The sequence below is a fragment of the Hypanus sabinus genome, chromosome 9 (assembly GCF_030144855.1).
Source record: "Hypanus sabinus isolate sHypSab1 chromosome 9, sHypSab1.hap1, whole genome shotgun sequence".
Classification (NCBI taxonomy): Eukaryota; Metazoa; Chordata; class Chondrichthyes; order Myliobatiformes; family Dasyatidae; genus Hypanus; species Hypanus sabinus.
Window position 1 is genome coordinate 15,067,224 of NC_082714.1, and position 12,110 is coordinate 15,079,333.

General features: G+C 39.7%; 1 protein-coding gene across 3 annotated transcripts in view; it reads left to right on the forward strand.

Annotated features, from left to right (window-relative positions):
• parn (poly(A)-specific ribonuclease (deadenylation nuclease)) overlaps window positions 1-12,110 on the forward strand; it is a 167,848-nt gene that overhangs the window by 12,897 nt on the left and 142,841 nt on the right. For all 3 annotated transcript variants that reach the window (XM_059979084.1, XM_059979085.1, XM_059979086.1), the window contains exons 6-9: window positions 5,838-5,898; window positions 6,240-6,405; window positions 8,249-8,311; window positions 10,634-10,672. In XM_059979084.1, coding sequence (XP_059835067.1) covers window positions 5,838-5,898; window positions 6,240-6,405; window positions 8,249-8,311; window positions 10,634-10,672 — 329 coding nt within the window. The remainder of the gene's footprint in view (window positions 1-5,837; window positions 5,899-6,239; window positions 6,406-8,248; window positions 8,312-10,633; window positions 10,673-12,110) is intronic.

Here is a 12,110-nt window from a genome sequence, read left to right on the forward strand (position 1 = left end):
ATTTTGTCTTGGAGCCATGTTTCTGCAAGAACAAGTATGCAGTAGTTCCTCCACACAGTACTGCAGCCACAGACAAAGGCAATCCAGCTCAACTAAAAAACGTTTTCCACCAAGTGAACACTGGAGAGCAGCACCAAGAGGAGGGGCCAGCCCCCAAGGAAGCATGGACTGCAGTATACACCGTTTCTACGCATCATTTCAACACATTCTTCCCTGGATGGCTGTCGCGGGTAATGACATGGTTTGCAACAATCCCGTGCTGTGGAACTCGCTAGTGAGGTAGACCTGCAGTACTCAGTCTTCTTAATAACCAGCACTGTTGTGTGATCATAAGGAAGATGTAAAGGACGAACAATTGCACCATTATTTGAACCCAGAGAAACCACTGCGACCAAGTGAGCTGCCATCTTTCCTGTCCACTTCATGGTTGAGTGGATTTTATAGGATAGGTGTATGTGTAGATTTAATTCATTGGTTTTAGAATGTCTCACCTGGATCCAATGTGAAGCAGAATATTCAACATCAGTAATCTGAGCTGGTATTTAAGTTGCAATTACCTGCACTCATATTTGTTAATTTAAAGGTACTGCACTTATATCAGAATCAGCAGCGGGTTTATTATCATTGACGCTGAGTGTTACTGCTTGTTACGCTGCTGGAGTTTAGGGCAGCAAAGGTCCCACATCTCTGGTGGTGTTCAAGGCTTCCTTCATCATACCAGTAGCTTCCTTGCAATTTTCACTGTCAGTAATGCAATTTCTTGATGGGAACTCAGGAATACCATTGCACTCGTGTAGAAAGATCCTTCATTGCTGTTTTCATAACAGTTCTGTTTTACTAGACAGGATTGTTAGCCCTGAGCTGAAACTGGAGAACTGGTGGACCACTCTTGGTTTGGCCTTTACCCTTTGGCTTGTCTGGCATGGGGACCCTACCAATGCCTTGACTCCAGTCAACAGCTTGTGTGTCATTGAGGCACTCAAGCCTCCCAACCACGACCTGGTCATGGTCTTCTGGGAGGACCACTGACATTATTCGTGAAATTATCGTGGCAGCAGCAGTGCAGTGTTGTGGAGTTATAAAGTTTCACATTATTTGTAACAACTCAGCCCACTGCATCTCTGCTAACTGAAAAGGGTTATGAACAGGATAAGTGATACACAGCAAATGCTGGAGGAACTCAGCAGGCCAGGCAGCATCTGTGGAAAGGAGTACAGTTGATGTTTCGGGCTGAAACCCTTGGGCAGGACCGGAGAAAAAAGATGAGTAGATTCAACAGGTGAGGGATGGGAAGGGAGAAACACAAGGTGATGGGTGAAACCAGGAGGAGGGAGGAGTGAAGTAAAGAGCTGTGAAGTTGATTGGTGAACGATACAGGGCTGGAGAAGGGGGAACCTAATTGTAGAGGACAGAAGGTCATGGAAGAAAGAAAAGGGAGAAGGAGCAGCAGAGGGAGGTGATGGGCAGGCAAGGAGATGAGATGAGAGACAGAAAAGGAGCAAAGAAGAGGGGGGCATTACTAGAAGATGGAGAAGTCAGTGTTCATGCCATCAGGTTGGAAGGCTACCCAGACGGAATGCAAGGCGTTGTTCCTCCAATGTGGGTGTGGCAGGATCGCCTTTCTCAATCTCTCTGCCTCTATCTCTGGATTCAGCTTATCTACTGATATCTATTACAAACCCACAGACTCTTGCAGCTCCTTGGACAATACTTCTTCCCACCCTGTTATTTGTGAAAACGCCATCCCCTTTCTCTCGGTTCCTCCGTTTCCACTGCAATTGCTCTCAGGATGAGGCTTTCCATTCCAGACTGAGAGAGATGTCCTCTTTTTCATCAGAGCTGACCCAAGACATTGACTGTTCACTCTTCTTCATAGATTCCTGGGCTGCTGAGTTCCTCCAGCATTTTGGATTTCCAGCATTTGCAGATTTTTTTTCTTGTTTGTGAAAGAATTTAGTGTTCCAGCTCTCAGTTCGTGGCAGTGTAGACTGAGACCCATAAATGTTCTTCCCAGTACTTTTTAAAGACAGCTGCTTCAAACACCCTTTCAGGCACTGAATTCTGTGGCCTACTGCTCTGTGGGTAGAATAATTATTTTTCCTTGATTTCCCTGATAAACCTTTTATATATTTTGTTATATAGTTCAGTTTAAGTTTGTTGTCATTCAACCGTACGCATGTATATAGCTAAATGAAATATCATTCCTCCGGGGTTAAGGTGTAAAACACAGTACATGCAGTCACAGAGCACTAATTCCATGTTGACCTTGCCCAGTCCTACATTTTATTTCCAAATGCTCTCTTACCACTTCCTTCATTGATTCCAGCTTTGCCTCTACTACTGATCTTGTCCTTTAATACCCAACATATCTGTTGATCTCTGTCATGCATATATAATACGTTATAGGGAATATCATGCCTGAACTATAATTTGGAAACTTTGGTCAAGCTCAAGTTGAACTGCCATTCAGCTATGCATATGAATATGGCCAAATGAAACAGCGTTCCTCTGGGGTTGTGGTATAAAACTACAGTACCAACAGTCACACTCAGTACAAGGCACATAGAGTGCATATAATTAAGATAGCAGAAAAACATACAATCACAAAAAAGCTAATATACCTTAAGTTCCTGAGATTAATAGGATGTCATCCTGGAGCTACGTTTCTGCAAGAACAAGCGCTCTGCGGTCCTCATCAGCTGCAGAAGAACGCAGTCCAGCTTGTCTTCCAGCAAGTGAGCACTAGAGGGCAGCACCAATGGGCAGGGCCAGCACAGACTTCCAGCGCACACGTTGAACCTCTGCTCTCTGCTACACTGTCTCCCGTGTCTCCTCCACTGGGCAGCTACGATAGGCAGCCCCACGGCGGGTAGTCTTGGTTCGCGCAATGACCAAGGCCACGCAGCTCACCCTCCATCAGTCTTGCCAGTGAACCGGTGAACCAGGCTTGCAGTATTCTACGTTACCAATGAGCTCCAGGGTCTAGCGATCACAAGAAACACTTTCAAGACAATCATTTGCACCAATAGTTGGACAGTGCACTGCATTTGGTGCTTTCTCTTTGGGCGTCTGTAGCAATTGGCAACACAATAAGTATTAAGTCCAGCTGCACTGCTATTGAGCAACTCCATAGTGGGGAAGACCTGCGGTACTTGATGTTCTTAATACCCAGCAGCGTCTTGTGATTTTTTTCAAAATGAAGTGTAAAGGTCAAACAATTAACATCTTGAGCATAAAATCCTGCTATAAGTAGTGGATATGGACCAGTCTTTCGTGGGTAAAGACCTCCCCACCATTGAACACATCTACGTGGAGCTTTGTTGCAGGAAAGCTGCATCCATCATTAGGAGCCCCCCCCCCCACCCCCCCCCCCCCACCTCTCAGATCATGCTTTCTCCTGTCATCAGGAAGATGGTACAGGAGCCTCAGGACTCATTCCACTAGATTCAGGAACAGTTATTACCCCTTGATCTTTGGGCTCTTGAACCAGAGGGGATAACTTCACTTTAACTTCACCTGCGCTGTTCCTTGACTCGCTTTCAAGGACTCTTCATCTCATGATTCATTGCTCATTTCTTTCTTTCTTTCTTTCTTTCCTTCCTTCCTTCCTTCCTTGTTTGTTTGTTTTGGCTTTTGCATGCTGGTTGTCCACCCCGTTGGTGCAGTCTTTAATTGGTTATTGGATGTATTGAGTATGCCTGCAAGAAAATGAATTCAGGGCTGTTTATCATGACATCTGTGTACTTTGATAATAAATTTACCTGGAACTTTGTTTGGACCCAGAGAGGCTGCTGCGACTGAGCACGCTGCCATCTTACTGGAAGTTAGGCTACGTCCACACTAGACCAGATAATATTGAAAATGCTAGTTTCATGTAAGAACGATAGGCGTCCGCACTATGTGTTTTAAAAAATTTCTCCGTCTACATTAAAGTGGATATTTCAGCGAATCTGCTCCTAATGTGCATGCGCAGGACACATCTACTGAAAATAAGCGACATGTTTGGTGTCGAATCTCGCCGTGAAAGACTTGCTGCACATTTGTTCAGTTACAGACTAGAAAAACTTAATGACGGACAGCTGCTGTCGTGCAGGACGACTTAAAAGTAAAAAAAACAAATACTGGAGTGTATTGAGGCAACCGACAGGGAGTTCATGGACAGTATGACCTGGCTGATGACAAACATCGAAAAACTGACAAACTCTGTTGCATTAGTAAAGCCCCTTGTTAAATGTATAAAACATGTCTGCGTCAGTGTAATCTTGTATTTCCATATAAAGTTACATTAGGCTGTTACACATCTATTGTCAGAGAAGTACTTGCATAAATAGGTAAACCACCTTCAATTGAGCAAGGACAGAAAAGTGAGCAAAGTGAGTATACTTATTTATTCAGTAAGTTATGGGTCAAAGTATTTGGTGAGTACGTTTCTAACTCTTCTGGCTTCAGTCTCGTTGCCGTCTGTTCTGAAGTTGTTAGGTTGGGTTCAAGAAAACTATGAAATGGCGCGCTGCTGTCGCAATCTGTTCCAGCAAGTCATGACAGCGTTTTTAGATTTCTCCAGCTACCCCATTCACACTGCTCTGGCCAATCTAGAGTTTTCAAAATTACACAACCTGGAGAGCATTTCTGAAAATCTCCAGTTTCGAGGGATGAAAACGCCGTTTTAGTGTGGACGGAGGGTACAAACAGAGAGAAAAAGCTTTGGTTACAGACTTATCCGGTGTAGTGTGGAAGTAGCATTAAACTCCTAACATTCTAAGGGCACCAGAAGAGCTTGTTTAAACCCTCATGATTGAATTGTTGGGAACTTGGTATCATTTTGGTAAATTCAAGCTGTACTCCATTCAAGTCCAGTTTGTACTTATTAATATGTGGCTATTAAGTCCAATCTTCTGGAACAAAGCATTCAATGCCTTTTAAATTAACATGTTTCTGTGTATCTGTCTTTAATCCTGAGTATAACACTTGGACTCCCTAACCGTATTTTCACTTGTCACTTTGTATGTTGCAATGAAGTTAACCTTGTCCTCATCCCATTTCACTTCACTTTTCCTCTTTCTTTCCATGGTCATCAATCTTCCAATTATTTGTTTAATAGGAAAAAGGCTTCTGGTATCTGGTTTTATTATTTCATTATCTTTGTGGAATGTGTATACTTACTAAAAGTGCTTGAAAACTTTTAATATTTTTGCCTCCTCTGAATGTTCCAAATGGCTTTAAAATGTATGAAGAACTTCAGGGGACATTTATCAGTATGCAGGGCCCTTAGTATCATTAAAGATCCCACCCATCCATCCAGCATCTTTCTGCCATCAGACAGGAGACACCAATGCATTAAAAACAAGAATGGTCATGGTGGGAAACAGTTTGTTCCCTCAGGCCATTAGGATTTTGAACTTCCTGCCTCATCGCCTTCGAAGTGTCACTGGTTAATCTATTCTGCACCTTTACAATAGTTAATATATACACTTTGGTTTATTTATCTGTAGATTTTATCCTTACTTTCATAAATTATAGTGTGTATTGTGTACTACTATGCTTTACACCCTGTTTTGGTGAAATGTTGTTTCGTTTGATAGTATACAAGTATGCAGTTAAATGACAATAAACTTGACTTGGAACGTAGTCATGACTGTAGTGTAGGAACCATGGAAACCAGTTTGCACGTGTAGGTCTCTTAACCTGCAATAAGATAATGAACAGCTTTTTTTTGAGGATCTTGGTTGTGGAGTAGATAGTGATTGAAACAAAATGAATAATACTTTATCAGATCTTGCATCAACTGTTCTGTGTCAGCAAACCACAGCCCTTGTGCTTTTTTTTTTATCTTTTAGAGTTCAAGCATTGATTTTCTAGCAAATCAAGGATTTGACTTCAATAAAGTGTTCCGAGATGGTGAGTGATCATTTTTGAAGAAAATCACAAAGCTTGCATTATGTGGTAAATGAGAGGAATTTCCTCCCATCTGGGAGATTAGAGAGGCAGGGATTTTTCTGCTAGTAGTGTTACTTCAGGTTGCTATAGTTAGTAAGTTTATATTTTAAGTTAGACTTTTGTGTTTAGAATTTTTCTCTATTATCCTGTTTTATATATATCCCAGTATATTTTCATGTGTTGGCTTCAGAAGCACTGAGTTTACGTGTTTTAATACTGGTCAATTACTTGGAGAATTTGTGCAGGGCATGGTAAAATTTTGATCTTTCTTAGCAGTTGTCTGCTGGAATTCAAATTTGCAGGGATCCCATACTTAAACCGAGAAGAGGAAAGGCAGCTTCGAGAGCAGTTGGAAGAAAAACACCATCAATCTAATGGCACAGGGACACCGTCGTTCATGTCGCCAAACTCCACTAAAGGGCCAGTTGTCGTTCCAGAAGAACATCGAAGTTTTATTGAGAAAATTGTGTAAGTGAGTTTTAATATGACATGAGATTCTCCACCTGACTAAACTGCAGCCTGTCCAATTATCTACTGAATCTGGCTTTACCTCTGAGTTGTTGTCTATGAACAAAAAGTCAGTGCCTGGCATCTGCCATACGCCATTCTGGAAAAATGTCAATCGTAGAATGACGAATTTCTGTGGTATGAGGTGGAAGATCCTGATAAAGGATGTTCATGTTTAAATCCTTTTTGAGGTACCAATGTTGGAAGTACCTTCCAGGGTCAAAACTTGGCCAGGAGGTTTCAAGTAAATCTATTGGAGTTGGGTTGTGCAGAGTATTTTTTGTAAGAGAGAGACAGTTGAAGCATAGGCCAGACAACAGAAAAGGTAAATGAGCAATTGAATTTTAATCAAAACTTATAAGCCTTCTAGGGAGCATAAAATAATTATACATATTTTAAGATCAGCCAGCAGTTTTCATCCATTTCATTCTTCTCTGAGGACTTTAACTCCTAGTTTGGGTCAGGTATATGTCTATTATTCATTGCCTTTGTAATAATGTATGCCTGAAGTGTAGTCCACAGCATAAAGTAATGTTACTGAGCCTGGGCTGCCAATGCAGGCACAGCCCCTGAATAGTCACTTTCTGCTCCAGGGGAGACCAGAGCTGTAATGTAACACAATCCCCTTTTTACATGTGGGAGGAGTACATCGTTCCCTGGGGCTCTTCAATATTGACACTTTATCAGTGATCTGAGCATTCCAACAAAATTTGAATCAAGGAAGATGGTTTTCTATGTATCTAAGTGGTATGATTATACTTAGTGATGTATTTTTATTGAAGATGCAATGTTGGAAAATGCTCTACTAATGATTTTTGAGGAGTTTGTATATTCGTTAATCCCAGGAGAGGATTCACTGTTTTATGACATCTGTGGGCACGGGCAAGGAATGAGCTATTTGTTCGTCACTGAAGCCAAGATCTGACTTGTATTAAAAGTTTGTCTTTTAAATTAATTATTATTCAGAGTTAAAATTCTGGTTAAGAATCCAGGTTTAGTTTAGTAATCATTTAATGATTTGCAGATTCCTTGGAAGAAATTAATGTTCTTTACATTTTGTATGTCTAACATACATCTTTAATTTTATTTGAATTACACAGATGTTTCATGTTTCCACCTGACTTTAATGTAATTCTCTATGACCTTCTGTAGTATTCCTAGTGGGGATTTAGAGTGCTGTTAATATTGAACAATGGATGTTTTCTTCCCTAAATAGTTCCTGATTAGGATTTTCTTAAAGTAAAAGTTGGGTAAAATTCCAGCACCAAAATGTTCGTTGGAAATTTGGGAATCATTAATCAATATTAGCATCTTGTGGTGTACCAGTACTGTGCAATCTTCAATGCACCTTAGGCAAACAGAATTGGAATATAAATCCTAGATGTGAAAGAAACTGAAAATGTTCCTATTGCCAATTTGAGGTTTGAATTTTCGTTTAGGGAAAATTTTGGTCAAATTGTGTGACAGTTTGGAACCCAACTTACAGATTTTTAGTGATAAAATAAGACAGTGGTGATGTTGGCAATTTTAAAAAAAGAAACCAAAAGCTGAAAATGTTCAAGCAGCTTATGTGTTAGAATATTAAATTTTCTCCTATCCAAGTTGCCAATCACAGAGCATAATTTGTTTCTATGTTGTCCTCTTGCTAAGGAAAAAGTTTGTTTTTGAAAAACATTTGAAAATGTGTTGGAAAATGTTTCTTTGCAACAATGTGGTATGTTTATTTGACATTGAGACACTTAGTCAAGCACTTTGCTCTGCTGAATCGAAACTTAGCAAAACTGAGCAATGTCATTGTTTTCAGGGAGAAAGTTGAAGACCTATTGAAAGATGACAAAGGTAGTATAGAGTTGGAACCGTGCACTGGGTAAGTAGAAATACATTTAACTGTTTACAAAAATGGGCTTTTGGAGTCTGGTATAAAGCTTTATATCATTTACATTTATTGTTAAGAGTTGTGGTTTAATTCACCATGGTGTTTACTGATATGCAGTCATCCATAAGCCTGTGTATGTGAGGAGGAATCAGAGCTCACCCTCATCTATACATTTAAATGCATGTCCGAATGGGTAACTCTGTTGTTGTAGGGATCTGATTCGTTTATTTATCATGTATATGTGCATTGAAACATATGCTGTTTGCATTCACAACCAGCACACACAAGGGATGTGCTGGAGCAGCCTGTAAGTGTGGACATACTTTCTGCTGCCAAAACGGCATACCCACAATTTCAGCAGAATAACACATGATTCAAGTTTGTTTAATGTAATTTCCAGTCTACATGAGTAAAGGAGAATTAAATAATTGTTACTCTGGATCCGCTGCAGCACAAAAAATAGCACAATATGATAAAGAACACAATAGTAAAAACAATATATTGTAAATATATAGTTTATATACATTGGTTGTATGTAATTGATCAACGGGCAACAGCAGCGACAAAATAATAACAGAAATGTAAACCCTTTCTTCCCTCCCACTCACACACCAACAGTCCTCCAACCCCAGGCCAGGCTGCCCCTGGGACTCCAGTCTCCAGTGGACTCAGGGACTCAGACATGGACCTCCGATTTCCCCAGTAGGTTCACGGATTTGCAAACATTTCCCTCACCCAATTTTTCTGAAATGGCTTGGAGACCATGTGTCGTACATCCATTTTGGTCCAGATTAAAATCTGGTCTCTAATCCACAGTTTTTTTTTAAAAAACTGTCTAAACTACCATAGCTCATAATGTTTTTGATTACAGGGCTGTTATGATCTAAATTCAAAGTATGTTAAGTATACAATATTCAACCTTGAGATTCTTTTTGAAGGCAGCCTCAAAACAAAGAACCAGTTGAAAGAAGAGAAAGCCCAGAAAACAAGACTGTCAAATGCACGACAAAAGGTCTGCAAACAATAAAAAGTGAATGAATAATACAAAACATTAATAATCAAACCATGGAATATCCAAAAATGACTCCACAGCTGCAGGCCACTAAGGCGAGTGAAGCCAGTCCAGGAGCTGGTGGTTGTGGCTACAACCACTGAGTCAGTCAGTTCAGCACCGTGTCATTGCCTGCGGGCCACAGCCGCAGATCCAGTTCCATGTTGAAATACCTTGATCAAGTCACGCAAGTAATAAAGCACGTTCAGCTCTGAGGGCTTTAAACATTAAACCACAGCCACGAGTTGCCGACGTGATGGGACCCACAACTCCTACACCTTCTGTTGGCAGCAGTGAGACGGAGATCTAGAAGGCAGGCCAATGAAAGAAGGGAATTTCAGTGGTCAATTTCAAAGGGGAATTGGCTAAAATCTAAGGGTAATAATGGGCAAAGAGAAAAATAGAATTATTTGGATAATCCTTTCAAAGAACAGGCAGAGGCATGGACTGTATAACTATGCCTGGGTCAGAGATTTTGCTTAATGCACTTTTTCTCCCTACCATCTGTTGGGGATATTTATCAGGAGCGCTGCATACTCAGGATTATTAGTATTATTATTAAGGATGCCACCCATCTATCCAGTATCCTCTTTGACTTTCTACCATCGTCAAGGTGACTGTGATGCATAAAAAAAAAATGGTTAGTATGGGAAACAGTTTCTTCCCCCAGGCCATTAGGCTTCTAAACTCCCTGCCACATTGTATTCAAAGTGTCACTGGTTAACCTGTTACGTACCTTACAATATTTAATATTAATGTACTTTCGTTTGTTACTTGTGTGATTCCGCTGTAGATTTAATCCTTACTTCCATAAGATATCATGTTCTAACTGTGCTTTACAACAAAACAGTTTGTTTTGCCATCTGTATCTGTGTTAAGTGTGTATTCTTCTTGCTGTTGGCATCAGGTAGCAGATACAAGTGCCTTAGGACTTGCACCACTAGATTCAAATACCGTTACTACCCCATAAGCATCATGGTCTTGAACAAAAATGGATAACTACACTCATTTAAGGACTCTGTTATATTGTTATTTCATGCTCATTGTTTATTGCTATTTATTTAGATCTACGTTTGCAGCATTTGTTTGCCATTTATAGTTCTTGGTATTTACAGTTACTGTTCTATAGATTGGCAAAGTCTACCTGCTGAAAAAGAATCTCAGGGTTGTATGTGGTGACATGTATGTGCTCTGATAATAAATACTACTTTGAACTTTAGTTTACTGTTAAATTTTAAAAAAAAGGTATTTTCTTTTCAAAGGTTCCAGAGAAAGCTCATTTATCAGACTTTGAACTGGAAGTAAGTCCTGGTATCAAGGTACAGGGTACAGAACTGTTGTGCCTGAATTTTTGTTTTTTTTTAATAGGACTTATTGAATATATAATGTTGAAATGTGGAAGTAATAAAATCTGATTTATTTTCCCATTATCTTGACTGAATAGTGAAATAATAAGTGAACAAGTTTTTATTCAGAATTATTAAAAGTTGCTTAAGGCATTCATAGAGTTTAAATCTTTTGTTTAATAAATCTTGCTTGGTAAAGATTCTTCACCAATTTGTCCTGTAATGGTTGTACTAAGAATTTTTTAGTTACAACAATATACACTCAACAATAGTCACTTTATCAGTTACAGGAATGGAGCCCAGTGTGGCTGCCTTCTGCTATAACCCATCCTCTTCAAGGTTCAATGTGTTGTGCTTTTAGAGATGCTCTTCTGCACACCAGTGTTGTAACACATTGTTATTTGTCTGTTGTCTTCCTGTCAGTTGGAACCAATCTAATTATTCTCCTCCAGCCCATTCATTAATAGGGCCTTTTCACCCACAGAGCAGCCTCTAACCAGAGTTTTTTTTTGTTTTTTGCATCATTTTCTATAAACCTTGGAGACTGTTGTATGTGAAAATCCCAAAGATCAGCAGTTTTTGAGATGCTCAAACCACCCCATCTACCACAAAAATCATTTCATGGTCAAAGTTACTTGGATCACATTTCTTCCCCATTCTGATGTTTGGTCTGAACAGCAACTAAACCTCTTGACCATGTCTGCATGTTTTTATGCACTGAGCTGCTGCTGCAAGATTGGCAATTTAGATATTTGCATTAACAAGCAGGTGTACAGGTGTACCTGATAAAATGAGTAACCTATGGTAAAACTGATAGCTGGAAATGTAAATTTAATTAAGAATATCAGAAATAAAAATTATAAAAATGATAATCAAACAATGATCATACTGTTGTGAAGCCCATGTGGTTCACTGATGTCATTTATAGAAGGAAATCAAATGGCCTTATCAAACTTGGCATGTGCATAAAACCTGGCCTGTACAATGTGATTGACTCTCAGCATCTGTCTGAAATTGCCTGGTGTAGCACTTGCCTGCATTAAATTTTTTTTACCATTTAGTTGCAATAGATTACATAGCCAACCTAGACATGCAACTCAGGCATTGTAAAGACTTGTAAATCAGCTGATTTTGCAAAATATCCCTAATAACATCCGATGACATGTGAAAATTTGGAATATATATTCCATTGTTTAGTCCAGTAGATGCCTATCACAGTTCGACCAATTTCCCAATTTTAATTGCTGCCATTCTTCAAAATATCTTGGCATATTGATGGAAAAATACTGTAGAGATACATTGAGGATACAAGGTCACAGATTATAGTGGGATACTGTTATTTTTCTGATAGTCCACAAAATCTCATGGTTACTCTGATTTAAACACTCTGTCT